Consider the following 26,081-nt stretch of genomic DNA (forward strand, 5'->3'; position numbering starts at 1 on the left):
TGGTTCAATGACAGGTTTTGTAATTGATCCGTTCAAATGTTAGCTCGGCAATGATTGGGTAAAATCAGTCTCCATAGACTTTGTGATGTAAAAAAGTATCAGAAGGGATTCCCCGAGCACAGAGATTTGTAGAGGTTTTACATATTGCATTGACTGGTGCCATGGCATCTGGGACAGACCAGGGAGCATTTACGTGGAGATGGTGCTTCTACCCAGAGTGTAATGGTAATGCTGCTCAGACATGAGCATGTGTCAAGTCTTATTTATAATGCAGACAGAAGGAGCATTGTGCCTTTTTCAACTAAACAAAAGCATGGGGATAGATATTCCCTGGTTCATTAGCCATGGCTGTACCTTGACCAATCAGAGTTGACTTGCCTGGTTTGAATTTAAACAAAAGCGTGACGGTGAACTGTTCCCTGGTGCATTTTTCATGGCAACACTGCTGCCAATCACATTTCACTTGCCAACTAATCAGCACTCTCTTCTCATGCAGTATAACTTGTTCTGCACTTACATTTGTAACTCCTGTGAATCTGTCCTGATAAGTCCAAGATAAAAAGCTTCAACAGCATGTTACTTTTTTTAAGAAATAGAGGCACTGGAGAAAGTGCCTGGACCTTTAAAATGAAGCTCTCTGTCCCTCACTCTTAACTTTACTTAACAGGATCTTTTCAAGGTTCCTGTCCTTCTTTTGACTCGAAGGTATGCTTGGGACTTTCCCCTGTTTCACTCCCTTGGATTTTGGGGTCTTTTCCTTAGCCTGGGACAGGCTGCCTGAGCCCTTCTAGGTTGCTTCTCTGGCAGCATCTTCAAAACCAGCTGAACTCCAACAGCTTTCAAAGCAAACTGCTGTTTCTTTACATTTTCTGTGTGTCTGTGGGAGGGACCTGTTTCTCTGGGCCCCTGTTGCTAGGCAGAAGCACCGTTTTTTCTACTCTTCTGTTTGCTTAACTTCTCTTTAGGAGTCACAAAACTCATTAAAAATGCTGGCACCTTTTAGAGTGAAGCTAAAACTCAATTTGACCTTTATTAACATGCAGATACAGAAATACAAATCAAACTTAAACATTAAAGCTAAAACTCATTCCTAACACCCACAAATACAAATATAATTTCCTTAAACTATCTCTATTTCCTAACACTAGCATCACACTGGCACTAAAATTCATGTCCCACATTACACATTTGTCTGATAGGCAGAATGCCTTTTTGGCTTTGTGGCAGCATCCTGTTAGTGGCGAATACCACGGGTGTTGCTACTGCATAGCAGCAGCGTGAAATAGTGAGCGTCAGCTGCTGCTCAAATGTTGCTGAGTGCCAGACGAAAAGCTTCGACATGTCTCTCTTTTCAGCAACATGTTGAGTTTACCTCCTTCTGAGGGCCATTTGTTAGCTCTTCCCAGGCACTTGTACAGAGAAGAGGCAATAAGACGCCTTCCTATCCAGTGAGGAATGTCGACATGGAAACCTGAAACAGGAGATCTCGACATTTCCAGGGACTTGTCAAAAATTCTTTCATGGGATGTGGGTGTCACTGACAAGGACAGCATTTGTTGTTCATTCCTAATACCTCCTGGACTGAGATCTTGCTACTGCATTACAGAGGGCAGTAAAGAGTCAACCGCATTGCTGTGGCTCTGTCGTCACAGACAGACCAGACCACATGAGGACAGGAGATTTCCTTCCCGAAAGGACATGAGCGAACCAGATGGGTTTTTACAACAATCAATGATAGTTTCAGGGTCACCATGACTGAGACTAGTTTTATATTCTAAATATAATTAATCAAATTCACATAACAGCTACAGTGGGATTTGAACCCATGTCCCCAGAGTATTAGGCTGGACTTCTGGATCCACTGACATGACCGCTACACTAACATCTGATTGACCCTGAGTCTGTTTCTAGGGACTATTTATGTGGTTTTCCAATTAAGAGTTATGTAACACAACTAATTCTGTAAGAATTCTGTACCTGTGCTGAAAAGTATCATTCATTCAATGTCTCATTTCTCACAAATGTATTTATTTCAAATCTACCTGTAGTGGTAGGAAAAACACTATTTACTATCCAGGATAAAATAAATGTCCTTCATCAGCTTTTGGGATCATTTCAGTGGAAATGTGCACTCCCGGGCTCAAAGAGCATCAGCCCACTGGAAGCAAAGTTGTGAGGCCGGCCAGTCCAGCTGAAAGAAACCCTCCGACCCTCCCACTTCACCAAGTGTCAGAATGAACATGGTTCAGCCCTGGATGTGATTAACAGCAACAAAAACAGCAGAATCCAACCCCTGTAATCACTTGTGAACTCGCTGGTGTCTCAGCAGGCTGGATAAATGAGTGAATCCCTTTCCATACACGGGGCAAGTGAATGGTCTCTCCCCAGTGTGAACTCGCTCATGTGCCAGTAGGTTGGATAAATCACTGAATCCCTTCCCACAGTCAGAGCAGGTAAATGGCCTCTCCCCAGTGTGAATTCGCTTGTGTGTTAACAAGTTGGATAACTGAGTGAATCCCTTCCCACACTCAGAGCAGGTGTATGGCCTCTCCCCGGTGTGAACTCACTGGTGTGTGTAGGGTGGATGAATCATTGAATCCCTTCCCACACCCAGAGCAGGTGAATGGCCTCTCTCCAGTGTGAACTTGCTGGTGTGTCTGCAGGTGGGATAACTGTGTGAATCCCTTCCCACACTCAGAGCAGGTGAACGGCCTCTCCCTGGTGTGAATGCGCCGATGAGTTTCCAGCTCAGACGGGACTTTTAATCCCTTCCCAATGTCCCCACACTTCCACGGTTTCTCCATGGTTTGGGTATCCTTGTGTCTCTCCAGATTCGACGATCAGTTCAAGCCTTGTCCTCAGCGAATGCATGTGAGGTTTCTCTCCACTGTGAATGGTGTGATGTTTTTCAGTCTGTGTAACTGGTTGAAGCTCTTTCCACAGTCAGTGCACTCGAACACTCCCACTCGGGTGTCTGTGTTTCGGTGCTTTTCCAGTCACACTGGTGTTTAAAACTTTGCGAAGGAGGTGGAACAGACAAACATTTCTCCTAGATTCAAAGGCCGATGATATTCAGGTCCCAATGAATCGAGTGATTCTATCAGGTCCTGACGTCACATTTCATTTGAAAGTTGTCTGTAAATCCTCCTCTTCTAATGTCCTGTAAAAGGAGTTTTCAAAAGACATCACTGTGAGTACAGAATACAAATTCAGAACAGATAATTTTTGATTGGATTCAATTCTTCGCCCATCTCATCTGTAAATCCTCCCCACCCACCCACACTCACTGCCCTCCCTCCTTCTGTCCTCATTGATTACTCGATGTTTTAATTATTCCAAATCTCTCCTGATGATCCTGGTAACATAAGAACATAAGAAATAGGAGCAGGAGGAGGCCATTCAGCCCCTCAAACCTATTCTGTCATTCAGTAAGATCATGTCTGACGTGCACTGTCCCCCCAAATCCGTTCATCCTATAATATTCAAAAACCTATCATTCTCTTGCTTGAATATACTCAGTGACTGAGGACCCACAACATACCGGGATTTTTATTATCCTTTCATGTAATGTAGGAGTGACTGGCAAGGCCAATAGTTGTTGCCCCTCCCTAATTGCCCTTGAGAAGCTGGGGCTAAGCCACCTTGTGAGCCTATGCAGCCCATCAGGTGCGACATTTCTGTCATGGTTTGGTCCAACTGAGTGTCTTGCTCGGCCATTTCCGAGGGCAGTTAAGGGTCAGCCACATCATTGTGGGTCCAGATTCACATGTAGTTCAGACCAGGTAAGGGCGGCAGATTTCCTTCCCTGAAAGGCATTGGTGAACCAGATGGATAAGAGAATTCCAAAGATTCATAAGCCTCTGAGTGAAGAAATTTCTCCTCATCTCAGTCTGAAATGATCGGCCCCTTATCCTGAGACTGTGCTCCCGTGTTCTAGATTCCCCAGCCAGGGGTAAACAGCCTCTCAGTGTCCACCCTTCACACCCTGGCATTGGCTGCACGTTGGCTCTACCATTTCCCGAATGATCCTCCGGGACCGAAGTGAGGGGGGCACATTCTTGATGAATACGACCCCAGGCTCCCTCCCAGCCAAGGGATCAGGGTGAGGAGCAGGAACCCCGGCTTTGCCTCCTGTGGCACTGAGGCCAGGTCTGGTGCCCCTCCCCCCACCCGGGCAGATACCAGGGACCCAACATTGATCCCTTTGGGGTCTATAAAAATCAGAAGCATTTTCAAAACAAATGCTGATTCTCCTTGAAATTGATTCACTTCTTTTCCCTTCAATTCCTGCAAGTCAACAATTTCCCCCCAGAATGAGAAAAGAAATGGAAAGGGGGAGAAAAGAAAGTGTTTTACTCACAGATGTTGGACACAGGAGGAAGTTTTAGTCTGTGTAAAGCTCAATCTTCATTCACAAAGCCCGCGCTCTGATTGCTTGGAGGACCAGAGTCCTTCCGGTCCTCCAAATCTTCCCATTGGTCAATCCCTCAGCATGAAGGAAAGGGGCGGGCTGTCCTGCGCACATGCGCAGCTTCCCCTCTCCCGAGTGGCTTCTCACTCTGGCCGGAGCCGTCAGCCGGTTGTCTGGAAACCTTGGATCGAGGAGGTTGGCGGGGAGGGAGAACAATGGGTGGGGGCGGGGCTCCCGTGTACGCGCGCCTGGCCTGCAGACTGGAACTCGAGGACGTCACCGCGGTGCAGACTGATTCCTATTGGCTGATTCAGGCAGGGTTCCGTTGTAGACGTCACAATGCGGAAGTTGGACAATGAGCTTCAGACTAAAACTTCCTCCTCTGGGCAACATCTGTGAGGAAATCAATGTTCCCCCCTTTCCATTTCTTTTCTCATTCTGGGAGCAAATTGTTGACTTGCAGGAACTGAAGGGAAAGGAAGTGAGTCCAGGGAGGGTGCAGACTCTGGAAATGTTGGCCCAGGTCTCTCTCTCTCTTAAATACACTGTCTCCAGTGCACTGACTGTGGAAACAGCTTTAACTAGTTCCACAGCCTGAAAAAACATCGCTATCCAGAGTGAGGAGAGACCATGCACATGTTCTGTGTGGATGAGGCTTCATTTGATTGTAGAACCTAAAGAGACACAAGGACACGTGCACCATGGAGAAACCCTGGAAATGTGGGGAGTGCGGGAAGGGATTCAAAGCCCCGTCTGAGCTGGAAACTCATCGGCGCAGTCACACCGGGGAGAGGCCGTTCACCTGCTCCGAGTGTGGGAAGGGATTCACTCAGTCATCCAACTTGCTGGCACACGAGCAGGTTCATACTGGGGAGGGGCCATTCACCTGCTCCATTTGTGGGAAGGGATTCACTCAGTTATCACCCCTGCTGCGACACCAGGCAGTTCACACTGGAGGGAGGCCATTTACCTGCTCTGAGTGTGGCAAGGGATTTACTAGATCATCCAGTCTGCTGACACACCAGCGAGTTCACACCGGGGAAAGGCCGTTCACCTGCTCTGAATGTGGGAAGGGATTTACGAGATCATCCAGTCTGCTGACACACCAGCGAATTCACACCGGGGAAAGGCCATTCACCTGCTCTGTGTGTGGGAAGGGATTCGGTGATTCATCCAGCCTCGCGAGACACCAGCGAGTTCATACTGCGGTGAGGTCATTCCAATGTTTCCTTTGTGGAAAGGGATTCACCCTTTCATCCAACCTGTGGAGACACCAGCGAATACACGCCAGGGAGAAGCTGTTCACCTGCTCTGAGTGTGGCAAGGGATTCACTAATTCACCTGCCCTGCAGAATCACCAGCGAGTTCACATTGGGAAGATGCCATTCACCTGCTCTGAGTGTGGGAAGGGATTCACTCGGCCATCTCACCTCCAGACACATCAGCGAGTTCACACCGGGGAGAGGCCGTTCACCTGCTCTGAGTGTGGGAAGGGATTCAGTGATTCATCCAATCTGCTGGCGCATGAGAGAGTTCACACTGGGGAGAGACCATTCACCTGTTCCTTGTGTGGGAAAGCATTCACTCAGTTATCAACCCTGCTGCGACACCAGGCGGTTCACACCGGAGAGAGACCATTCCCCTGCTCCGTGTGTGGAAAACGATTTACTCGGTCAACCAATCTGCTGACACACCAGCGAGTTCACAGTGGAGAAAGGCCGTTCACCTGCTCCAAGTGTGGGAAGGCATTTGGGGATTTCTCCAGCCTCGGGAGACATGAGCGAGTTCACACTGGGGAGAGGCCGCTCACCTGCTCTGAGTTTGGGAAGGGATTCACAGATTCATCCAGGTTGCAGAAGCACAGGCAACTACACACGGAGGAGAGAGGCCGTTCACCTGCTGTGAGTGTGGAAAGGGATTCACAGAGTCATCCGACCGACTGAGACACCCTGGCAGTCACCCCAATTAGAGAGCCTTATGTTCAGACTGTGGCTGTTAATTGTATCAATTGAGGTTAAGCATATACAGATGGATGGCATTGATTAGATGCTTACTTGAGCACATATAAAGTGACACTCGCACGGTGAGGAGGGAGGAGGACCTCCTCATAATCCTGCTGCTGGGCCTGGCCAAGGTGGTCATCACCAGGTCCAGGCAGTGGGCGATCGAGGGGGTCATCCGGCCTGTCTGCCCCTTTTTCATGGCTACGTTCGTGGCCGGGTGTCCCTGGAGAGGGAGACACGAGGTCTGCTGGCACCATTGAGGCCTTCCATGCCCGGTGGACACAGTGGGGGCTGGGGTGCTTTATTGACCTCTCGAATCACATTTTAATTTGAGGCTGTCAGTTTCGTTTAAGATTAGTTTTTCTTTTTGTAGTATCCCTTTAAGGGGCTGCTTTTCACTTTGTTCCTGATTTGTTAATTTAGTTTAATTGGTTTAATCAAAAGAGTATAAAGCCACACTAATTGGAGACCTCAGACATAGGAGCAGAAGTAGGCCATTCAGCCCATCGGGTCTGCTCCGCATTTCAATAAGATCATGGCTGATCTGATAATCCTCCAACGCCACTTTCTTGCCTTTCCCCCCATAACCCTTGATTCCCTTACTGATTAAATATCTGTCTATCTCAGCCTTTAATATACTTAATCACCCAGCCTCTGCAGCCCTCTGCGGTAGAGAATTCCACAGATTGACTACCCTCTGAGAGAAGAAATTCCTCCTCATCTCTGTCTTAAATGGACGACCCCTTACTCTGGGATTGTGCCCTCTAGTCCTAGACTCTCCCGCAAAGGGAAACAACCTCTCAGCATCTACCCTGTCAAGCCCCCTCAGAATCTTATATGTTTCAATAAGGTCACCTCTCATTCTTCTAAACTCCAATGAGTACAGGCCCAACTGACTCAACCTCTCCTCATAAGAAAATCCCTCCATACCCGGGATCAACCTAGTGATTCTCTGGACTGAATCCAATGCCAGTATATCTTTCCTTAGATAACGGGACCAAAACTGTTCACGGTATTCTAGGTGTGGTCTAACAAGCATCTTGTATAGTTTTAGCAAGACTTCCCTATTTTTATACTCCATTCCCTTTGAAATAAAGGCCAACATTCCATTTTCCTTCCCTATTTCCTGTTGATCTTGTATGTAAGCTTTTTGTGATTCATGCATGAGGACCCCCAAATCCCTCTGTGCTGCAGCTTTCTGTTATCTTTCTACATTTAAATAATATTCAACTCCTCTATTCTTCCTGGCAAAGTGTATAACCTCACATTTTCCCACATTATATTCCATCTGCCAAGTTTTTGCCCACTCACCTAACCTGTCGATATCCCTCCGTAGACTCTTTGTGTCATCCTCACTAATTGCCTTCCCACCTATTTTTGTGTCATCTGCAAACTTGGCGATAGTACATTCACTTCCCTCATCCAACTCATTAATATATGTTGTAAATAATTGTGGCAACAATCCCTTTGGCACCCCATTAGTTACAAGTTGCCATCCTGAAAATGCCCCCCTTATCCCAACTCTCTGTCTTCTATTCGTTACCCAATCCTCTATCCATGCCAACACCATGGGCTCTTATCTTATTAATTAGCCTTATGTGCAGTACCTTATCAAATACCTTTTGGAAATCCAAATATATTATACCTACTGGCGCCCCTTTATCTATCCTGCTTGTTAGCTCTTCAAAGAATTCAAATAAATTTGTCAGGCATGATTTCCCCTTCATGAAGCCATGCTGACTCTGCTTGATTATATAATGTATTTCTAAATGCTCTGCTATTACATCCTTTATAATAGACTCCAATATTTCCCAATGACAGATGTTAAGCAAATAGTTACCTTTTTTTTTGTCTCCCTCCCATTTTGCATAAGGGTGTTACATTGGCAATTTTCTAATCCTTTGGGACTTTTCCAGAATCTGAGAATTCTTGGAAGATCACTACCACTGCATCCACTATCTCTGTAGCTACTTCCTTTACTATCCTAGGATGCAACCCATCAGGTCCAGGGGACTTATCGGCCTTTAGCCCCATTAGTTCCCCTAGTACTTTTTCTCTGGTGATAGTTTTTGTATTTATTTCCTCCCCCAACACCACTCCCCCCCCCCCACAACCCGCTTTGCCCCTTGATGATTTAGTATTTTTGGAATGCTGTTAGTGTCTTCTACCGTGAAGGCTGAGGCAAAGTATGTATTCAACTCCTCTGCCATTTCCTGGTCTCCCATTATTATCTCCCTAGCCTCATTCTCTTAGGGGTCTCTGTTCACTTTTCCCTCTCTCTTCCTTTTTATATACTTAAAGAAGCTCTTACTGTCCGTCTTTATATTATTTGCTAGTTTACCCACAAAGTTTATTTTCTCCCTCTTTTTTTTGGTAATCTTTTGTTGGTTTTTAAAACTTTCCCAATCTTCTGGCTTACCACTACGTTTTTTCTTTCAATTTGATACTATCCTGAACTGCCTTGGTTAACCATGGTTGGTTTATCCCCTTCCTAGAATCCTTCTTCCTCACTGGGATGTATCTTTGTTATGAGTCATGAACTATTTTCTTCAATGTCTGCCATTGTTCATCAACCATCTTTTCTGCTAACCTCCTTCCCCAGTCCACTCCAGTCAACTCTGCCCTCATTCCCTTGAAATTCCCTTAAGTTTAGCACAGCTGTTTCTGACCCAAGTTTCTCACTCTCAAACTGAATGCTAAATTCTCCCATGTTATCGTCATTGTTTCCGAGGGGATCTTTTACTCTGAGATCATTTATTATACCTGCCTCATTACCCATTACTACATCCAAAATAGCCTGATCCCTGGTTGGATTCACAACATATTGTTCTCGGAAACTGTCCTGAAGGAATTCTTGCTCATGGCTACCTCGGCCAATTTGATTTTCCCAATCTACATGAAGATTAAAGTCACCCATGATTAGTGTACTGCCTTTTTTACATGCCTTCATTATCTCCTGATTTATTCTCTGCCCTACAGTATAGCTACTGTTAGGGGGACTATAGACCACTCCCACCAGTGTCTTCTTCCCCTTGCTATTTCTTACCTCCACCCATATGGATTCTACATCTTCCAATCCAAGATCATTTCTTGCTCTTGCACTTATTCACTCTTGTACAAAGCTACCCCACCACCCTTTCATTCCTGCCTGTCCTTTCGAAAAGTAACATACCCCTGAATATTTACTTCCCAGCTTTGATCTCCTTGTAACCATGTCTCCACAATGGTTATACGATCAGATCCATTAACCTCTATTTGTACCGTTAATTCATTTATCTTGTTCTGAACACTACATGCACTTAAGTAAAGAGCCATTAATTTTGCCTTTTTTCCCATTTTTTTCCCCCTTTTACCATATTTGCTGCTGTTTTTTATTTTTGTACACTCTGTCCCTTCCTGTCACACTTTGGGAATCATTACCTAAAGAGCTGCCCTGCAATGCTGCCATATCCTTTAGCTTTGTAAGCCTACGAGTTCCCTCTCCAGAACCCTCCTCACCTCTATTTGCTGGTTGGGGGAGGAGTGGGCTGGATGACCTTTGAACAGGTGCATCGCGCATCAATGGGTGTCCAGCTCGCGGCCGATGTCATCTAGCAGCTTCAAACAGTGGTGTTCAGCCCCGATGGCACACGTGGCTTAGAGGACATTCAGGTGCTCAGTGGTTCCCGTCTGAGCGTACCCCTGCTCGGACGGAATTCCATTTTGGCCCCAAGCCCCGAACCCTCCCTTAGGAGCCTGGGCCCCACAGCCTGAGCTGCCTCGTGGAAATGCACTCTGTGCCTTTTAGCTCGGCACGGAGGGGTTTCCTGTCTGGGCTGCTGCTGCACACCCTTCACCTCCTTGTCTTTGCCCACTGGCCAGATACGCCTTGGTGTGCTCTCATACCATTTGGGGGCGGAGGTGCCCAGATTGGGGGGGGGCTCTCTACATGGGGTCCTTCCCCTTTCCATCGAGGACCTGGGGTGGAGGGTGTTGCACGCAGCAGTCCCAGACAACCGTAGGTTAAGGTGGTTCACAGACTCCCAATATGCCTGCGTTTTTTACAGCCTGGTGGAGTACGTGGACCACGCCTGTGTTAATTGTAGTAGATTATTACAGCCCCCTTTCAGTTTTCTTAAGGGGCTTTTTCTTACTTTTTGGCTGCACTTCAACCCCACACTCCTGATCTTTGGCACCTGGTGCGGAGTTGAGGCGGGTGAGGAGGGAGGAGGACCTCCTTGTAAGTCTGCTCCTGGGCCTGGTCAAGTTGGCCATTAACAGGTCCCAGCAGCGGGTGGTCAAGGGGGTCGTCCATCCCGACTGTCTGCCCCTCTTCCCCGGCTATGTTCACAGCTGGGTGTCCCTGACGAGGGTGCGCGTGGTGTCCGCTGCCACGCTGGAGGCCTTCCGTGACCGGTGGGCACTGCGGGGGCTGGGGTGCATCATTACTGCCCCCCAGAACCACATTTTGATTTGATTTAGATAAGTTTCCTTTGAGATTTTGATTTTAGTTACAGTGTCCCTTTAAGGGACTCCCCCCTTTAATATGTTAATTTGGCCTTTTTGTTGATTTGCCATTTGGTTCTTGTGTTATTTGTTATCATGGGGAAACAGTTTGGTTAATTTGTTCATTTACTCTTTGTGCTAATTAGTTGTTTTTTTCCTCTAAAGAGAAAAAGAGACACTCAACTGACATGGAGTGGAGTCAGGAGGTATATACCTGTAATGTTTCGTTCTGTGAATAAATTTAAACCAAGTATTAATTGGCTCCAATTTCGTCCTTCACCATAAGGCTGCCAGGAACATAGGAACAGAAATAGGCCATTTAGCTTAACGAGCCTGCTCTGCCATTCAATTAGGTTATTGCTGATCATCTACCTCTAGTCGCTTACCTGCACTATTTCCATATCCCTTGATGTCATTGGCCTCTAGAAATCTATGGATTCTCTTTTGAACATGTTCAATGATTGAGCTTCCACAGACCTCTGGGTGGAGAATGCCAAAGGTTCACCACTCTCTGAGTGAAGAAATTCTTCCCCATCTTGGTCTTAAATGGTCTGCCCCTTATCCTGAGATTATGTCCCCTGGTTCTAGACTCACCAGGCAGGGGGAACGTCCTTTCAACATCCACCCGTCACGCCCTGTAAGAATTTTGTAGGTTTCAATTAGATCACCTCTCATTCTTCAAAACTGTATGGAAAACAGGCCCAGTTTCCTCAATCTCTCCTCATAAGACAATCCCACCATCCCAGGGATTAATCTAGTGAATCTCAGTTGCAATCCCTCGATGGCAAGTATATCCTTCCTTAGATAAAGAGACCAAAACTGTACACAATACTCCAGGTTAGGTCTCACCAAGGCTCTATACAACTGCAGCAAAACATCTTTATTCCTGTACTCAAATCCCCTTGCAATGAGGAGAGGTGAGAGTGACCACCCTTGATATCAAGGATGCATTTGACTGAGTCTGGGATCAAGGAGCCCTGGTAAAACTGGACTCAATGGGAATCAGGGGGAAAACTCTCCGCTGGTTGGAGTCATACCTAGCAGAAAGGAAGATGGTTGTGGTTGTTGGAGGTTAGTCATCTCAGCCCCGGGACATCACTTCAGGAGCTCCTCAGGGTAGTGGCCTAAGCCCATCTTCAGCTGCTTCATCAATGACCTTTCTTCCATCATAAGGTCAGAAGTGGGGATGTTCGTTGATGATTGCACAATGTTCATCACCATCCACAACTCCTCAGATACTGAAGCAGTCCATGTCCAAATGCAGCAAGACCTGGACAATATCCAGGTTTGGGCTGACAAATGGCAAGTAACATTCGCGCCACACAAGTGCCAGGCAATGACCATCTCCGACAAAAGAGAATCTAACCATCTCCCCATGACATTCAGTGGTATTACCCACCATCAACATCTTAGGGGTCACCATTGACCAGAAACTGAACTGGACCAGCCATATAAATACTGTAGCAACAAGAGCAGGACAGAGGCTAGGAATCCTGCAACAAGTAACTCACCTCCTGATTCCCCAAAGCCTGCCCAACATCTACAAGGCATAAGTCAGGAGTGTGATGGAATACTCTCCACTTGCCTGGATGAGTGCAGCTCCCAAAACATTCAAGAAGTTCGACACCATCCAGGACAAAGCAGCCCCCTTGATTGGCACCCCTTCAACAAACATTCACTCCCTGTGCAATCACTGTCGCACAGTAGCAGCAGTGTGGACCATCTGCAAGATGCACTGCAGGAACTCACCAAGGCTCCTTCGACAGCACCTTCCAAACCCACAACCGCTACCATCTAGAAGGACAAGGGCAGCAGATAGATGGGAACACCACCACCTGGAAATTCCCCTCCAAGCCACACACCATCCTGACTTGGAAATATATCACCGTTCCTTCACTGTCGCTGGGTCAAAATCCTGGAACCCCTTCCCTAACAGCACTGTGGGTGTACCTATACCACACGGACTGCAGCGGTTCAAGAAGGCAGCTCACCACCACTTCTCAAGGGCAATTAGGGATAGGCAATAAACGCTGGCCTAGCCAGCGACGCCCACATCCTGTAAATGAATAAAAAGAAATGAAGGCCAACGTACCATTTGCCTTCCTTATTGATTGTTGCACCTGCATGCTAGCCTTTAGAGACTCATGAACAAGGACACCCAGCTCCCTTTGGACATCGACACTTCCCAACCTCTCACCATTTCAGAAACATTCTGTCTTTCTGTTTTTTCTACCAAGTTGAATAACTTCACACTTATTCACATTATTTTCCATCTGCCATGTTCTTGCCCATTCACTTAGCCGGTCCAACTTCTCTTGAAGCCTCGTTGCATCCTCTTCGCAACTCACATTCCTGCCTAGTTTTATATCATCAGCAGATTTAGAAATATAACAATTGGTCTCCACATCTAAATCATTCACACAAATTGTGAACAGCAGTGGACCCAGCACTGATCCTTGCCATGCCCCACTAGTAACAGCCTGCCACCCTGAGAATGATCCATTTATTGCTCCTCTCTGCATTCTGTCTGTTAACCAATTCTCAATCCACACTAGTATATTTCCCCCAATCCCATGTGCTCTAATTGTTTTTACTAACCTCCTTTGTGGGACCTTATCAAAAGCCTTCTGGAAATCCAAATATGCCACATTCACTGGTTCTCCTTTATCTGTGCTACCAGGAACATCCTTAAAAGGCTCTCAACAAGTTTGTCAAACATGATTTCCCATTCATAAATCCATGTTGACTCTGCCCAATTTGATCATTACCACAGATGTGTCCAGTTATCACCTCCTTCAGAATAGATTAAAACATTTTCTCTACAACTGACGTCAAACTAACAGGTCTGTAGTTCTCCATCCTCCTTCTCCCTCTTTTCTGAAATAGTGGGATTACATTTGCTACTTTCCTGTCCACAGGAACCTTTCCAGGATCCGTAGAATTTTAAAAGATAACCACCAGTGCACCCTCTATCTCTCTCGCCACCTCCTTCAGCACTCTGGGATGTAGCTCATCTGGTCCAGGGGATTTGTCAACCTTCAGTCCAGTTCACTTTTCAAGTACTGCCTCTTTACTAATATTAATTTCTTTCAGTTTCACAAGTCCTTTGGTTGCCGAGTATTTCGAGGTGTTTTGGTCTGTGTCAGTGTTTGTTCCCCACATAAGCTTCCTCCAATTCTACTTCAGAACCTTCTGTTCCTTTCTCCCTCATGTGCTGATCTCGTTTCCCTGCTGGGAGACCCCCATGTTTACCTGGTCCTGGGCTCCAGGCATTGGGAATCTGGGCACTGCCTGTAGTCCCAGCAGTGGCCACAGGTCCCGGTGGCAGGACTTCCTCCTGAGTGAGGGGTGGGGGCGGGGGGAAGTCCCATCCTCAGCTGATGAACACTCCACTGAGTGAAATGCCTCTGGGGCTGCCGACATCGGCTGGAATATGATCCCCATTGACTTTTCCGAAGGGGTGGTGGGGCCACCTGAGAAATCCTGCCCAAGACGTTTCCCCTGAATTCCCGAATGAATTTATCAGTGACTATCTTACATTAAAGGCCTCCAGTGATGGTCTCCCCCAACAGGTGTAAATCTATCTACATCAACCCTATCAAACCCCTTCATAATCTTAAAGTCCTCAGTCAGATCAGCCCTCAGTCATCTCCTTTGTAGAGAAAAAAGCTCCAGCCTGTCCAGCCTTGCCTGAAAGTTAAACACTCTCAGTTCTGGGATCATCCTTGTGAATCTTTCGTCGACCTTCTCCAGGACCTCTCTAACCATTTTATAATTACGGAGACCCAGAACTGTCCACATTATTGCAACTGTGGTCTAACCAAGGCTCGATACAAGTTTAACCTGACGTCTCTGCTTTTCAATACTATTTCTCTAGAAATGAACTCCATACATGGGCCTCACAATTCAGGAAGGATGTCAAGGCCTTAGAAAAGGTGCAGGGATTTAGTACAGGGACAGGAATGAGTGAACACACTGGAGAGGCCGGGGTTGTTCTCCTTAGAGCAATGAAGGAGAGGAGATTTGACAGAGGTGTTCAAGATCATCAATGGTTTACATCGAGGCAATAAAGAGAAACTGTTTCCACTGACAAAAGAGTTGTTAACCAGAGGTCACAGATTGAAGGTGATTGACATAAAAGCCAGAGGGGAAATGAGGAAGATAAATCTTTACACAGTGAGGTGTTGTGATCCGGAATGCATTGCCTGAAAGGCTGGTGGAAGCAGATACAACAAAGGGAATTGGATAAATCCAGGATGGGTATTAGTTTGCAGGTCTCATGGGGAAAGGGCAGGATAGTGGGAATAATTGAGTCGCTCTTTCAAAGAGCCAGCACAGGCATGATGGGCTGAATGGCCTCTGTCCATGCGGTGAGATTCTGTGATCACAGATAAATAAATGTGTGTCTGCAATATGTACAGTGCTGTCAATAAAGTCTGGAATTCCCATTGTGGCCCTGCCATCTCTTTGAAAGGACTCTCTGATTCATCCAACTGCTCTGCTCTTTCCCCACAGCCCTGCAAATTCTTCCCTTTCCAGTATACCCTTTGGAAAGATACTATTGAATCTGCTTTCAGGCCGATCAGAACAACTCGCTGTGTCAAAAAATAAAATCTCATTTCCCCCTCTGGCTCCTTTGCCAATTACCTTAGAGGGACTCACTTTCTGTTAAAGAGCCTGCCAACCCCTCTCACTCACTTTCCCTAAAGTGCACAAATCTAATCATGAAACATCCAGAAAAAAATTAAGTATTTTTACTGATAGACATCTATAAATGAAACAGAACATGGTTAAATAAAACCAGAAAATGACTTGAGGATCAAAGACGACCGGAGTAAAAGAATGTGCATAATGTTCTGGACCCAAATGCTTTCTCTTCGGCTTCTCTGTACCCTGTTCCCATGACTCCCCGCTTTGGACACAGGGGCACTGAACCCCGGGGGTCGGGTCACCATCAGCCCCGGTCACCCCACCCGTGCCCTGATTGGTTGGAGGCCCATTTCCCAGTCAGTCCTCCAGCACCTTCCTGTCTCTCTATCAGTGCGACGCCCATGGCAGTTTCGCAACTGGGCCGCAGGCTCCGTTATTCTCAGCTAAATTTAGCCCTCAGTTCCATCGCCTGGCTGTCACTGACACGGGAAATAGAGAGACAGAAAGGTGCTGGAGGATCAATGGGAATCCGAAACTAGCGGCTCTGAACCAACATTTCAGCATTTGTCTGTCAAATACACATGTGCAGTTTTGGTCTCCTTATCTGAGGAAGGATGTACTTGCTATAGAGGGAGTGCAGCGAAGGTTTACCCGACTGATTCCTGGGATGGCGGGACTAACATATGAGGAGAGATTGAGTCGATTAGGATTATATTCGCTGGAGTTCAGAAGAATGAGGGGGGATCTCATAGAAACCTATAAAATTCTAACAGGACTAGACAGGGTAGATGCAGGAAGGATGTTCCTGATGGTGGGGGAGTCCAGAATCAGGAGTCACAGTCTGAGGATATGGGCTAGACCATTTAGAACTGAAATGAGGAGAAATTTCTTCACCCAGAGAGTGGTGAGCCTGTGGAATTCGTTACCACAGAAAGTAGTTGAGACCAAAACATTGTATGTTTTTAAGAAGGAGTAAGATAGAGATCTTGGGGTGAAAGGAATCATAGGGTATGGAGAGAAAGCGGAAGCTGGCTATTGAGTTGGATGATCAGCCATGATCATAATGAATGACAGAGCAGGTTCGAAGGGCCGAATGGCCTACTCCTGCTCCTACTTTCTATGTTTTTTTAGACAGGGTTTTTATTTTTAGATTTAGGCACTGGAGGCAAAGGGTAACTTTCTCTTTCTAATGTTGTATTGTCCATAGTGTCAGCTGTGGCTCAGTGGATCACACTACTCCCACCTCTGAGTCAGAAGGTTGTTGATTTAAGTCCCTGTCCAGGGGCCTGAGGACAAAAATCACATCTAACATTCCTCGTGCCAGCACTGAGGGAGTGCTGTACTGTCAGGGCTGCTGTCTTTTGGATGAGATGCTAATCCAAGGGCCCCGTCTGCTGCTTCAGGTAGACTTAGAACTTCCCGGGGCCACTATGTTGAAGTTCAGCAGGGGAGTTACCCCCAGTGTCCTGGCCAATGTTTATCAATCAACATCATTAAAAACACATCATCTGGTCATTCTTACGTTGCTGTTTGTGGGATCTTGCTGTGTGCAAATTGGCTGCTGCGTTTCCTAAATTACAACAGTGTCTGCCCTTCGAAAGTACTTCATTGGCTGTAAAGCACTTTGGGGTGTATTGTGGTCATGAAAGGCACTATCGAAATGCACATTTTTACATTTAAGATTCATGTTCCCTTATCTCGTTATTGTAACTTAATTCATTTCAGCCACCCTCAACTTGCCATTTGATAATTTCACTTTGGTTTGGACAAGACTTTAACCAATTAAGGGAAAGGCCCGAGATAGTAAATTTAAAAGGAAGTTTACTCGAAGAGAAAGGTATACTTGGCTAGCAAGGGAGGCCTTCGGAACCTCTGATTTTATCCCCAAAGTGACCATTACCTCACGTCAGAGTTGGGCATGTTGTAACATGACAATTGGTCAGTTTGGTTATTGGATTAATTGGATCCCCAATTACTTACACCACCTTCTCTCATTATCTTAGACAGGAATACAATCAAACTGTTTCATACTATCCCTTTATCTGATTCTATACCATCCCTTATTCATACAGTTTCAAATGTTGAGACTTATCAGAGCTTGAAGGTCTCTCTTGCCAGTACATTTCACTTCATTGCACATTCTTGATATACACAGCAATTAGGGTTTTATATCTTTCCAGTAAATAAAACTCAGTCTTTTACTGTAACTATTGATTCATTATTGGAACTCAATTAAGGCTCACTACTTATTCAATCACCTGTTACTGACAGGTGGCTGCTTAATACAGTAATCTTTAGTTAATGGATTTAGTTAATACATGATACACTGGTTCAGAACAACAGTTTGTGGAAGACAATAACTTACTTTCTTACTAATCCTGATCAGATTGATCAATGAGCCTTATCTTGAGCTGGACTTTGGCAGAATATGGTGTCCTGTAACTGATAAAAATTAGAAAAGAATTCCTTTGTTTAAATAATTTCTGCTCACTCTGCAGTTTCTTGAAACATTTAGGTTTTTACAGTTTTAATGTTTAATATAAAGATCCAGCCACATGATAACAGTTTAAAATGGCTTCCTTGACCTTGTTACTTACAGCAGTGAATACAGTATGAATGAAAGTGATGGATTTTTAAAACTAAATTTGACTGCACAGGCCTATCTACATTTTCCTACATTGTAACAGTGACTACACTTCAAAAGTACTTCATTCGCTGTAAAACGCTTTCTGAGAGCCTGTGGTCATGAAAGGTGCTATAGAAATGTAATTTCTTCTCAAAAATTGTCCCCAAACTTGGATACATTACAACCAGCCTGCTCATTAAAATCATTAATAAAGACTGAGTCTTAATTTTGTGTAATAACAAAGTCTTTGACAGCATTTCGAATAGTCTGTGAAAATCCAAACACGCTATATCCTGAATTTCACAGAATCACAGAATTGTAACGGTGTAGGTGGCCATTCGGCCCATCGTGTCTGCACCAGTTCTCTGAGCATTTTATCTCAGTGCCAATCTCCTGCCTTTTCCCCGTAACCATTTTTTGTTTGAAAACACAGCGAGTTGTTGTGATATGGAATGCACTGCCTGAAAACACTGCTAGAAACAGATTCAACTGTGTCCTTCAAAAGGAAACTGGACAGATTCTTGAAAGGAAAAGAAAATTGCAGGGCCAATGGATTAATTGGACAGCTCTTTCAAAGATCCAGCACGAGCAAGATGGGCCGAATTTCCCCCTGTGCTCTATGGGCCTCATGTGCATTTAAAGTGTCTGGTAATGATCTGGAACCCGCTTCCTATGAGGGTGGGAGAAAGAGATGATGGAATTATTTTGAAAGGAATTTGGATGGGCATTTGATTGAAATAAACCTACAGGGATAAAGGGATAGAACGGGGCAATGGGACGACTGCTTTGCTCTACAGAGAGCCAGTATGGGCCTGAGGGGCTGAATGGCCCCATTCCCTACATAAATGGCTCTAGATTTAAAGATAGAAATTTCAGCTGCTCCAGTCTCTCCAACTGATTGAAGTCCCTCATCCCTGGTGCCATTCCCGCAAATCTCCTCTGCTCCCTCTCTAAGAACTTCACATCTTTCCTAAAGTGTGGGGCCCAGATATAGGGTACCATTCTAGTGGGATAGAATTGAAAAGCAGGGAGGTTATGTTCAACTTGTTTTGAACCATGATTAGACTACACTGGAAGTACTGTCAACATTTGTGATCTCCATTTAGAAAAAGGAAATAGGGGCATTGGAGACGGTGCCACACAGATTCATAACAACTGAGAGTATTTAACCCTCAGAAAAGGTTGAACAGGTTTCTCGAGAAAAGAGAAAACTGAAGGGTGACCTGATTGAAGTTTGAATTTTATGAAGTAACATAGGAACATAGGACATGGAGCAGGAGTCGGCCATTCAGCCCCTCAAGCCTGCTCCCTTATTCAGTAAGATCCTGGCTGATCAGATTGTGGTCTCAGCTCCACTTCCCTGTCTGCACCCCCCCCCCCACCCCCCCCACCCCGCCGGCCCGACCCCCCTTTAACCCTTGGCTCCCTTGTCTATTAAAAGTATGTCTAACTCAGCCTCCACTACTTTATGGGGAACAGAATTCCACTCCAATGACCCTCTGAGAGGAAAGAAATTCTCCTCATCTCGGTCTTAAAAGGGACCTCTTATTCTTAAACTCTGTACCCTGGTTCTAGACTCTCCCACAAGAGGAAACATCCTCCCGGTATCCACCCTATCCAATCCCTTCAGGTCTTACGTGTTTCAATAAGAGCACCTCTCATTCTTCTAAACCCCAATGGGTGTACATCTCACCTGTTCAACCGTTACTATTTCTTATCTCTACGCAAGCTGACTCGACATCCTGATCTTTCAAGCGAAGGCCGTCACTCAGTGTTGAACTGAGGCCATCCTTAATTAACAGAGCTATCCCACCACCTTTTCCCAGCTTCCTGTCATTCCAAGATGTCAAATATCCCTCAACATTTAGGTCCCAGCCCTGGTCACCTTTTAACCCAGTCTCTGTAATGCCTAACAGGACATACATATTTCATGCATTTTCAGGGGTTCAATAATCCAACAATAATTACCCAGTGAGTGGTGAGAATGTGGAACTTGCTACCACAGCAAGTGGTTGAGGTGAAGAGCATGAATACATTTAAGAGGAAGCTAGATACATACATGAGGGAAAAAGGAATAGAAGGATATGCTGATGGGGGGAGATGAAGAGGGGTGGGTGGAGCCTCATGTGGAGCATAAATACTGACAGAGACCAATTGAGCTGACTGGCCTGGCCCTGTTCTGTAGACTCAATGGAACTGAGACAAATGTATTTATTTTTGGACTACCTGTGGCGGGAGGAAAAACACTTTTTACTATCCAGGATAAAATAAATGTACTTCATAAATTTTTGTGGATAATTTCAGAGGAAATGTGCACTCCCAGGCTCAAAGAGCATCAGCCCACTGGAAGCAAAGTCATGAGACCAGCCAGTCCAGCAGAAAGAAACACTCCCACCCTCCCACTTCGCCAAGTGTCATGATTAACAGCAGCAATAGCAGAATCCAACTCCTGTAATCACTTGTGAACTCGCTGGTGTGTCTGCAGGTTGGATAACTGAGTGAATCCCTTCCCACACACAGGGCAAGTGAATGGCCTCTCCCCAGTGTGAACTCGCTGGTGTGTCAGCAGGTTGGATAACTGAGTGAATCCCTTCCCACACACAGGGCAAGTGAATGGCCTCTCCCCAGTGTGAACTCGCTTGTGTGTCTGCAGGTTGGACGAATCACTGAATCCCTTCCCACATTCAGAGCAGGTGAATGGTCTCTCCCCAGTGTGACCTCGCTTGTGTGTCTGCATTGTGGATGAATCACTGAATCCCTTCCCACACACGGAGCACGCGAATGGCCTCTCCCCAGTGTGAATCCGCTTGTGTTTCTGCAGAGTGTATGAATGACTGAATTCCTTTCCACACACAGAGCAGGTGAACGGCCTCTCCCCAGTGTGAACTCGCTGGTGGATCTGCAGGTTGGATATCTGAGTAAATCCCTTCCCACATTCAGAACAGGTGAATGGCCTCTCCCCAGAATGTGCTCGCCGGTGCCTCTGCAGGTGTGATGAATCACTGAATCCCTTCCCGCACTCAGAGCAGGTGAACGGCTTCTGCCCGGTGTGAACTCGCTCGTGTGTCCGCAGAGCGTTTGACTGAGTGAATCCCTTCTTACAAATGGAGCATGTGAATGGCCTCTCCCCAGAGTGAACTCGCTGGTGTATCAGCAATTTGGAGGATGTTCCAAATGTCTTCCCACAGTGACAGCAGCTGAACGATCTTTCCTTAGTGTGAATGCGCTGGTGGACCATCAGGTCATGAGACCTTTTGAAGGCACTCCCACAGTCAGAGCATTTAAAAGGTCTCTCATTGGTGTGCGTGACATGGTGTTGCAGCAGGCTGGATGACTGAGTGAATCCCTTCCCACACACGGAGCAGGTGAATGGCCTCTCCCCAGTGTGAACTCTCCGGTGGATCTGCAGGTTGGATGACTGAGTGAATCCCTTCCCACACTCAGAGCAGGTGAACGGCCTCTCTCCGTTGTGAACTCGCTGGTGTGTGAGCAGATGGGCTGACCGAGTGAATCCCTGCCCACAATCGGAGCAGGTGAACGGCTTCTCCCTGGAGTGAACACGCAGGTGCCTCTGCAGCGCGTATGCATCACTGAGACCCTTCCCACACACTGAGCAACTGAATGGTCTCTCCCTGTGAACACGCTGGTGTGTCTTCAGGGTGGATGAATCACTGAATCCCTTCCCACACTCAGAGCAGGTGAAAGGTCTCTCTCCAGTGTGAACTCGCTGGTGTGACAGCAGATGGGATGACTGACTGAATCCCTTCCCACACCCTGAGCAGGTGAATGGCCTCTCCCCGGTGTGACTTCGTCGATGAGTTTCCAGTGCAGATGGGAACCGGAATCCCTTCCCACAGTCCACACATTTCCACGCTTTATCCATGGTGTGCGTGACCTTGTGAATCTCCAGGCCTGATGGTCAGTTGAAGCCTTGCCCTCACACAGAACACGTGTATAATGTCCCTCCTCACTATGAATGATGTGATGTTTTCTCAGGCTGTGTAACTGGTGAAAGCTCTTTCCACAGTCAGTGCACTGGAACACTCTCACTCGGGTGTGTGGGTCTTGGGCCTTTTCCAGGCCCCCCGACGTTTAGAACCTTCTGAAATAGACAGCACACAGAAACATTTATCCTTCTAGATTCAAAGGCCGATGATATTCAGCTCCAAGGATGTCAATGTCTTTAAGAGTGAGAGAGAGAGACCTGGGCCAACCTTTCCAGAATCTGCTCCCTCCCTGGATTCACTTCCTTTCCCTCACATTGATTTCCTCACAGATGTTGCCCAGAGGAGGAAGTTTCAGTCTGAAGCTCATTGTGCAACTTCCACGTTGTGACGTCCACAATGAGACCCTGCCTGAATCGGCCAATAGGAATCACTCTGCTCCGCGGTGATGTCCTCGGGTTCCAGTCGGCAGGCCAGGAGAGCGGACACGGGAGCCCCGCCCCCACCTATTGTTCCCCCTCCCCCTCCACCACCTCCTCGAGCCAAGGTTTCCAAGCAACCGGCCGACGGCTCCGGTCAGAGCAAGAAGCCGCTCGGAAAACTCGGGAGAGGGGAAGCTGCGTACGTGCGGAGGAGAGCCCGCCCCTCCTTCCCGTCATGCTGAGGGGATGACCAATGGGAAGAATTGGAGGACCGGAAGGACTCTGGTCCTCCAGCCAATCAGGGCGGGGGCTTTGTGTGAATGAAGCTTTAATTTCACACAAACTTCCTCCTGTGTCCAACATCTGTGAGTAAAACACTTTCTTTTCACCCCCTTTCTATTTCTTTCCTCATTCTGGGGGCAAATTGTTGACTTGCAGGAACTGAAGGGAAAGGAAGTGAATCCAGGTAGGGTGCAGACTCTGGAAAGGTTGGCCCTGGTCTCTCTCACTCTCTTAAACACATTGACAACCTTTGCTCCCTCAGTTTGACACTTTTATTTGTCTGACTAAAAGGGTGGTCTCTTTCCTAATGTTCACAATAAAAGGGGTGGTTTCCCCAGGAGATGGCTGACATTTAAGAGCACAGTAAATTAAAAAAGAACAGAGATATGTCCAGTGTTGTTATATGGTACCTATTAGATATATGATTGATGACTCAGTAATAGACCCCATGTATTATTATATCTACCATTTTAATACAGTACTGTGTATATTTCCTAATCATTTCCAGCAGCAGCAGCTCACCACCACCTTCTCGAGGGCATTTAGGGATGGGCAATAAGCGCTGGCTTCACCAGTGACACCCACTTTCCATGAATGAATTAAAAAAATTATTGCAGCACAGAATGAGTCTATTTGGTAGCTCGTGTCCATGCTGACTCTCTGCAGAACAATCCAGCCAGTCCCTTTCCTCCTCTGTATCCCCGTTCCCCTGTAAGTTTATTTCCTTCAAGTGCCCATTCAATTCAATTTTCAAATGCTTGATGATCTCTGCTTCCACCACCCTCATAAACAGTGAGTTCCAGGTCATGACCGCTCGCTGCCTAAAAAAGTCTTGGTCACATCCACCCTGTATCTCTAATTGGGTTATATAATACTGTACATTAAATACATTAACTATATATATCCGACCGAGCCACATGAAGATTTTCAGCTCCCTGTGTTGAGGACAGGACATGGTGAGCATGGATCTGTTGGTCAGCATGAATCGGCACCTTCAGGAGATTTGTGAGGGTGTACATTAGACATAGCAGAGTGAGAAAGGAGGGAGAGTGTGCGGGACAGAGATTTACAGCTTTTCGGGAACAAGAGGAAAGAATGTTCCATAGAAACTAGAATTGTCTGTTCTGAATTTCTATCCTGTACTGACAGTGATGACTTTTATAAACTCCTTTTATAGGATATTTGAAGGGGGGGATTTTGAGACAGAAATCTCAAACCAAACATCACGTCAAAATCTAAGAGTCACTTGATTCACTGGGACCAGATGTCATTGGCCTTTGAATCTCGGATTTGAAATGTTTGTTTGTTCTCTCTGGTTGAAAAGATTTTAAACAACAGTGTGACTGGAAAAGTACCGACACGCACACACCCGAGTGCGAGTGTTTCCAGTGCACTGACTGTGGTAAGAGCTTTAACCAGTTTCACAGGCTGAAAAAACATCACTATTCACAGTGGGGAGAGAGACTGTACACGTGTTCTGTGCGTGGTCAAGGCTTCAACTGATTGTCCCACCTGGAGAGACACAAGGACACCTGCACCATGGAGAAACTGTGGAAATGTGGGGACTGTGGGAAGGGATTCAGATCCCCGTCTGTGCTGGAAACCAATCGACGCAGTCACACCGTGGAGAGGCTATTCACTTGCTCCAAGTGTGGGAAGGGATTCACTTAGTCATCCCATCTGCATACACACCAGCAAGTTCACACCGGGGAGAGACCGTTCACCTGCTCTGAGTGTGAGAAGAGATTCAGATCCCCATCTAAACTGGAGATTCATCGACGCAGTCACACGGGAGAAGCCGTTCACCTGCACCGAGTGTGGGAAGCAATTCAGTCATTCATCCCACTTATTGACACACCAGCGAATTCACACTGGGGAGAGGGCGTTCACCTGCTCTGATTGTGGGAAGGCGTTCAGTCATTCATCCGGCCTGCAGAAGCACCAGCGAGTTCGCACTGGGGAGAGGCCGTTCATCTGCTCTGAGTGTGGGAAGGGATTCACTCGGTCAGCCCACCTGCTGGCACACCAGTGAGTTCACACCGGGGAGAGACCATTCACCTGCTCTCGGTGTGGGAAGCGATTCAGGAATTCATCCAACTTATTGACACACCAGCGGGTACACACTGGGGTGAGCCCGTTTACCTGCTCTGACTGTGGGAAGGGATTCAGTGATGGATCTGCCCTGCGGACGCACCAGCGAGTTCACACCAAGGAGAGGCCGTTCACCTGCTCCGTGTGTGGGCAGCGATTCACTCAGTCATCCAGCCTGCCGATACACCATGTCACTCACACCAATGAGAGACCCTTTAAATGCTCTGACCGTGGGAGTGGCTTCAAAAGTGCTGCAGTTCTGAGGATCCACTAGCGCATTCACACTGAGGAGAGACCGTTCAGCTGCTCACAATGCGCAAAGAGTTTTAGAACGTTGTCTGATCTACAGAGACATCAGCTAGTTCACACCGGGGAGAAGCCATTCGCCTGCACCGAGTGTGGGAAGGGATTCAGTAATTCATCCAACTTATTAACACACCAGCGAGTTCACACTGGAGAGAAGCCGTTCACTTGCCCTGAGTGTGGGAAGGGATTCACTCATTCATCCCACCTGTGGAGGCACCTTTGAGTTCACAGGTGATTCCAGGGGTTGGATTCAGATGAGGTTCTTCAGTTCGTTGGAGAGAGTGGAGCAGCTGAAATTTCTCTCTTTAGTTCGTAGGTTCTTGGGCAGAGAATGGGGCCATTTGGTCCATTGAGTTCATGTCGGCTCTCTGTAGAGCAACCCAGTCAGTCCCATTGCCCTGTTCTATCCCCATATCCCTGTAGGTTTATGTCCCTCAAGCGCCCATCCAAATTCCATTGGTAAACATTCCATCATCTCTGCTTCTACAACCCTCGAAGGAAGGGGATTCCAGGTCTTCATCACTCACTTTCCATGCACAAGTGTGCCATAGAGCACGGAAGGAGGTCATTCAGCCCATTATGCTCATGCCAACCTGCCAAAGAGCTGTCCAGTTAATCCCATTGCCCTGCCATTTTCTTTTCCTTTCAAGAATCTGTCCATTTCCCTTTTGAAGGATAGAGTTCAATCTGCTTCTTGCACCGTTTTCAAACAGTGAATTCCAAATCATAGCAACTCATTGTTTTTTAAAACAAATTGTTCAGGATATGGTGTGTTTGCATTGTCACAGAGTATTCGAAATGGTGTCAGACATTGTTATTACTCAAAATTAAGACTCAATCTTGAACAATGATTTTGATGAG

General features: G+C 46.6%; 3 protein-coding genes and 3 pseudogenes across 5 annotated transcripts in view; 3 read left to right on the forward strand and 3 right to left on the reverse strand.

The window, feature by feature from the left end:
- Positions 1-22,534, reverse strand: part of LOC144697421 (uncharacterized) — a 47,061-nt pseudogene extending 24,527 nt beyond the window's left edge.
- LOC144696980 (uncharacterized) overlaps positions 1-26,081 on the reverse strand; it is a 322,849-nt gene that overhangs the window by 246,501 nt on the left and 50,267 nt on the right. The gene's annotated exons all lie outside the window — the stretch shown is intronic.
- Positions 1-26,081, reverse strand: part of LOC144697445 (uncharacterized) — a 296,141-nt pseudogene that overhangs the window by 139,749 nt on the left and 130,311 nt on the right. The window lies entirely within an intron of this gene.
- The window catches only part of LOC144697220 (uncharacterized), a 197,538-nt gene that overhangs the window by 83,827 nt on the left and 87,630 nt on the right, over positions 1-26,081 (forward strand). The gene's annotated exons all lie outside the window — the stretch shown is intronic.
- The window catches only part of LOC144697155 (uncharacterized), a 266,512-nt pseudogene that overhangs the window by 68,412 nt on the left and 172,019 nt on the right, over positions 1-26,081 (forward strand). The gene's annotated exons all lie outside the window — the stretch shown is intronic.
- Positions 4,978-7,693, forward strand: LOC144696970 (uncharacterized). Its single transcript, XM_078568697.1, has one exon. It carries the CDS (start codon positions 5,113-5,115, stop codon positions 6,352-6,354), a length of 1,242 nt encoding a protein of 413 aa, XP_078424823.1. The 5' UTR covers positions 4,978-5,112; the 3' UTR covers positions 6,355-7,693.

Source organism: Cetorhinus maximus, chromosome 23 (assembly GCF_964194155.1).
Source record: "Cetorhinus maximus chromosome 23, sCetMax3.hap1.1, whole genome shotgun sequence".
Lineage (NCBI taxonomy): Eukaryota > Metazoa > Chordata > Chondrichthyes > Lamniformes > Cetorhinidae > Cetorhinus > Cetorhinus maximus.

Excerpts from the sequence above, each read along its gene's own strand:
- LOC144696970 (XM_078568697.1), top strand. The coding sequence starts at position 5,113 with ATGGAGAAACCCTGGAAATGTGGGGAGTGCGGGAAGGGATTCAAAGCC.